The following is a 5,782-nucleotide window of genomic DNA, read 5'->3' as shown; positions in this document are numbered from 1 at the left end:
TGGTAAAATAAGATAGACGGATACAAATACTGTACTGGTCCATTTTCCCCGTAGTTGCGACTGATTAGACCACCCTAACGATTTAACATTTGACCGAAGCAAAGATGCGGAGAGCTATAGGTATATTTATAATGCGGCTTGTCAAATCCAAACCTTAGTGGGCGTTATATTGTCTTTGGGGAATTTTTTTCTGGTGTGCATTATTCTGATTTTTGGTTTATATTTAAGATATCAAATAGTTTAAGTTGATAATTTTAACCAGTAAAATCTGTTCTAATTTTTGTCTGTGGTTATGAACAGTAATTGATCTGCTCAAAAAAATCTGTTCGTGGACTTGTAGTTGAGTTAGTCAAAGTGTGTCTTTTCAGATCATAGAACATGTCTGACAACCCGGACGCTATAAACGTCGACAGCATCATCACCCGTCTGCTCGAAGTGAGAGGTGCTAGACCAGGCAAGCAAGTCCAGCTCTCAGAAGCCGAGATCCGAGGTCTATGTCTCAAGTCCAGGGAAATCTTTCTGAGCCAACCGATTCTTCTGGAACTGGAAGCACCCCTCAAGATCTGTGGAGATATCCACGGACAATACACTGACCTTTTGAGGTTGTTTGAGTACGGAGGGTACCCACCAGAGTCCAATTACCTCTTCCTCGGGGACTACGTGGACAGAGGAAAGCAATCCCTTGAGACTATCTGTTTGCTCCTGGCCTATAAGATCAAGTACCCTGAAAACTTCTTCATGTTGAGAGGGAACCACGAGTGTGCCAGTATCAACAGAATCTATGGCTTCTATGACGAGTGCAAAAGACGGTCAGTATTATGACCCAACTATTTTATTTGAGAAATTCGGCAAGTGCCTAATATCTTGATCCCTTCGACTCAGCCACCCCCTCCCAGTCAACGCACCCCCATCGAACTGTCTAGGCTTAAGTTAAGGGTGTGTGAAGGAAAATTAAAATTTGGTGGTTTTGGATACCACCTCCATTTTCTATTGTCCCTGCCGTTTTTGCCCACTAATTCTTCTTGCTAAGAATTTGTCTGATCAACAATACCGGTTTTTTGCCTTGAGATACGCATTGTCCCTACCGTTTTTGCCCACTAATTCTTCTTGCTAAGAATTTGTCTGATCAACAATACCGGTTTTTTGCCTTGAGATACGCGACAAACTGGTGAAGCGCAAGGGCATTAAATTGCTGAGCAGTTTTGTAAGAGCCTTTTTAGTCTATTTATGCAATTAGCAAAAACTGCTTTGTAGATATTAAATCATGTTTTGAAGAGCAATTCAAAGTTTTGGACCCCAGCAGCCCTCCCCCACCCCTAGCAGCTCCCCGCCACCAAAATGTGCGGTTTTGACGTAAAAATTTGGGTTGTAAAGGTAATTTTGTAATATTAATATTTTGCCGCCACTTTTGCCCCTCACCCTTGTTTGCACGCTCACATTCCCTTCACCCAATGCACCTTAAGTTGAATCTGCTGACTACGAAAGTGAACCCTTGACCAGTTGTCTGTGAACAATTCGTGCGACGCTAGTCGACAATGACAGTTTTTATTTGCTCAGAAGCAGGCTGCAATAGATTAGAACTCCCACTAGTCGTTCGAGAGCAATTCTTCCGACGTTAGTCAGTTATGTTTTAGTAGCTGGAAGAGGTGAGCAAGCTAGCATCTACCTCCTCTTGGTTTGTTTTTGTAGTGTCGCCAAGATTTTTTGACAATAGTTTTTTCACGCTCTATTTTCCCTCTTAGAAGTCATCTTCCACTCTCACTGGAGTTAGGTTTTTTGTGATTCCTGTGAAAATGTTTTGTTTTATGGCCTACCGCACTACCAAATTCTTGCTTTTGGACGGAGGTGTTAAGGTCAACTGAGGATATTTCACTCTATTTTGAATATTATTTATTGGCAGGTTTTTAAAGCAGTTCCTAACTTAGACAAATTCTTTTCCATCGACATAAGACATTGCAATGAATACAACTTTTTTTATTCTCGCAGTTTTCTTGAGTCCTCTTTTTTCTTTGTTATTTTCGTTGTTATCGTTGTTAAGACAGGTCTACGAAGCAATCGCCGTTGTTTTCTGAAAATCTTCCGGCTATGCTTAGAAAGTTCTAATATTATTTTTCTTTTGTGAAGTTGCTTTTATTGCTGAATGATTCTTAGTTATTTGTTTCTGTTTTAAGGTGACATAGATTTTGTTTTCAGAGCAATTTATTGGATGTTTTGGTTGATTCAATTTTTGCGACTGCTGTTTTTATTAGTAAGCTTTCTTTTCGGAAAAGTGAGTATCATTACTTGCATTTAGGAAAAAATAATTTTGCAGTTTAATGTCTCAGTTTTCTTACGTACATTTTTCAGACACTGCTGCCAGAGACTGCCTGTTTTTTTTTTAAAAAACTTTGCGCTTGTTTTTGCAAAAAGATATCCCTTAACCTTTGAATGAAATTCTGGAAGTGCATTCAGCGGACATGCTATACTGAAACAGCTTTATTTTAGTGATGTTCATTTAATTGATGTTATATTTTGGTTGTGGTTCCAGCTACAACATCAAGCTGTGGAAGACGTTTACAGATTGCTTCAACTGTCTGCCTATCGCAGCCATCATTGACGAGAAAATCTTCTGCTGCCACGGGGGCCTATCGCCCGACCTACAGTCTATGGAACAGATCCGCAGAATCATGAGACCCACCGATGTCCCAGACACCGGTCTCCTATGCGACCTCCTCTGGAGCGATCCGGACAAAGACGTGCAGGGTTGGGGCGAGAACGATCGAGGTGTCTCATTTACGTTCGGGGCAGACGTCGTGTCCAAGTTCCTGAACAAACACGACTTGGATCTAATATGTCGGGCACATCAGGTCGTAGAGGATGGTTACGAGTTCTTTGCGAAACGACAACTTGTCACCCTATTCAGCGCGCCCAATTACTGCGGGGAATTTGACAACGCGGGAGGCATGATGTCCGTGGATGAGACACTAATGTGCTCGTTCCAAATCCTGAAACCCTCCGAGAGGAAAGCCAAGTACAGCTACGGAGGAATGAACTCAGGCAGACCTGTCACGCCACCCAGGAACCCCCAGAAAAAGAAGTAAACAACAATAAGGGTATCAACAAAATAAACAACATCAAACAAGCAAAGAAAATGAATAACACAAAAAGAACAATTTGAGAACTTAGAGAAAAGAAAGAACATGAAATGAATTAGCGTAGTTGTCACATGAAAGAGCAAAAAACTCAGTTCATATGTAGAGTTAAAAGTACGAAACAGAAGCCAGCCGCAACTTGTAACTGAGACAAAACAGCTATATTTACTGCATTAGTATGTGTGTGTTTTAAATTGAACCCAAATGACATCTCATTTTCTCTTAACTATGAAAACGCCGAACCCTTTCCCCTTACATTTGCAGAGCCCGTTTTTTTGTTTTCTAGTTCGTTCTCTAAGGTAAATTGACTACACGACCTGTACCACAACTACAATTACCTGTTTTCTCTTGATAATATTAATCACCTAATTACAAATAGTACAACTACTATTATCACTGACTACCAATTTAGTTTACAGTTGTTTGACGAAGCAAGCTCCGCCCATTTTTAGCTCTATCCATACTCCTCTCTGATCAATTCCTCTCTTTCCTTAGGGACTGAAAAGTGTCCTAATTAGCAACCCAATATTTCTTTGAAACGGGTTTGGAGCTCGCTTATTATTGTTAATTTGATAATCCATGATGCGTTTTCTATAGCTTCAGACCAAGGTGTTATAAATTCCCAGTTATATGTTTGTTCAATGTGATATCGATGACATGCTTTAAAGTTGCGTCAAACGAAAGAGAAAACTAGTAACCACTGCTGTAAAATTATTTAAAAAGTGTCCCTTCTAAAGGTCGTATAGTTTTTGTGGTCGGTTATTACTACGCATCTAGTAAAGCTTTACAATTAGCAACCTGCATTTAAAAAAATTGGGATTGGGTATGCGACAAATTGTTTTTAAGCTATTCAATGATTTTAAACTACTGAAAATATTTGCAAGTTGCTTTTTGTGAAATACGCGCTTAATCATAGGAAAGCTGTACAGCAGAATTGCCATTTAAAAAGTGTTATTGGTAATATTGAGAGTGAAACTCGCCCAGTTTTAGTTTTTCTTGGTGAGGGTTGTTTCTGCTGTACTTAATGTCTAAGTGCTGTATGTCGAGTTCATGTATGAATTGATAGCGGGGTCGTCGTAATGACTGATGATAAAATGTGATAACCAAGTTATTACAACCACCACCTACAACAATTAAACCAGTTCAATAAGTCTATTGTCGCTTTCACTTCAGAAACTCTTTTCAATTTTCTCTCTTTCTTATTCCCCCATTTCGCCTTCTTTGCCCATAATCCCCTCCTCACTATGTGGGGTTATTTTGCATGCTACTATTTCGAGGGCCCAGTTGAGTAATAGAGTTGGTTGCAGAAATTGGGTGGGTAGGCGTTGGAATGTGAAAGTAAGAAGGAAAAGGAAGAAAGGGGAGACCGAGAAGTGAATTTTTAGTAAGAGAGGAAAAAATGGGAATGGGAATTTATCTGTCTAGCTGTCTCTATTTCTATCCCTTGGCTCCAATTTAATTGCTTAACAGTACCGCATGGAATTTGTAAAAGGCATACGAACTATGATGAGAAAAGGAAAGAGAAAGAAAGAAAAGATAACTGAAAAAAATTAGCAGCGGGTTTTAAGAGACGTTAAAAAGTTGAAAAGTCTTGAAAATTGAGCTAATGATGGTGATAATGATTGTGTTGAAACGATGTTAAGAATTTTTAGATTGTTTGTTTGTTTGTAGAGCAAGATTGTGCGTGCACTTGAACAGCATAACATTTCGTGAGATAAGCATACGTGCATACATACAAACTTACCTTACAGTGATATAGAGTACTATAACTACTACCCTTACATAGTGCGCAATTCATTCATTTTTTGTTCAACTGACACCATGGCGTTTGAATTCAATTTTTTATCTATGGCTCTTTTCTCCAGCACGCAATGTGAACAAAGTTCACGATCATTATTGGTGTCGAATTTAGGAATCGAATTGAAGTTGGACATTTGCTTCATTACAGGTCAAGTTGAAAATTAACAAGGAGACACACTGATGTTGGTTTGCACAATATTTGGACTTGCTCATCCATTTTCTTTGAACCAAAGAAAAACTAATTCAGTTTGAATAAAAAAAATTTTGATAACTTTTTTTTTACCATGAGAGTATAAACTGGGAAGTTTCGAAATGTTCAAAAAATGAACGTTGTGTCTGATGCATAGCAATATCAGCGGCCTTTGGCACCCAATTGCCATTTTTAGATGCTTACCTACCTAAAATTTTTATTTTTTGTAATTAATGGTAAGATAATTAGAAGTGAAGAGTGGTTGTCTCTCCACAGATCTGCATTTAGTGAGGCAGATTTCTGTGCAATATAGTCGTGTTGGAATCGATGATTGTAGGTCCTGTATATTAGCTGCCTATAATAGTTATTCCAACAGTACAGTTATCGTGAGATTCGTTGGATTCTTAATGCATTTAATTGGTGCTTCTTCCGATTTTGAAAAACGGTTTTGACTATCATGAAGTTTTGTTAGTTTTCCTTTGGCGCCTTTTGCATTGCGTGATTTTTGAATTTGAGAATTTTATTTCATCGTATGGATCGTAAATCTGGCAAGAAATTTTTGAGAGCGAATACAGAAATGACAGATTTATCCAGGATGGTAGGGAGTGCGGTTTAATTGATGATTCAAACTGAACCGATATTAATAACAATCATCTGTCGT

At 38.7% G+C, this 5,782-nt stretch overlaps 1 protein-coding gene across 1 annotated transcript; it reads left to right on the top strand.

The window, feature by feature from the left end:
- Positions 1-348: 348 nt before the first annotated feature.
- On the top strand, positions 349-4,980 carry LOC142345610 (serine/threonine-protein phosphatase PP1-beta catalytic subunit). The gene is made up of 2 exons (XM_075397747.1): positions 349-809; positions 2,528-4,980. Exons 1-2 carry the CDS (start codon positions 379-381, stop codon positions 3,078-3,080), a joined length of 984 nt encoding a protein of 327 aa, XP_075253862.1. The 5' UTR covers positions 349-378; the 3' UTR covers positions 3,081-4,980.
- Positions 4,981-5,782: the final 802 nt, after the last annotated feature.

Source organism: Convolutriloba macropyga, chromosome 9 (assembly GCF_964194025.1).
Source record: "Convolutriloba macropyga chromosome 9, txConMacr16.3, whole genome shotgun sequence".
NCBI classification, from domain to species: Eukaryota; Metazoa; Xenacoelomorpha; order Acoela; family Convolutidae; genus Convolutriloba; species Convolutriloba macropyga.
The sequence above is the reverse complement of the archived record's forward strand: the minus strand, read 5'-3'. Positions and strand labels throughout refer to the sequence as shown.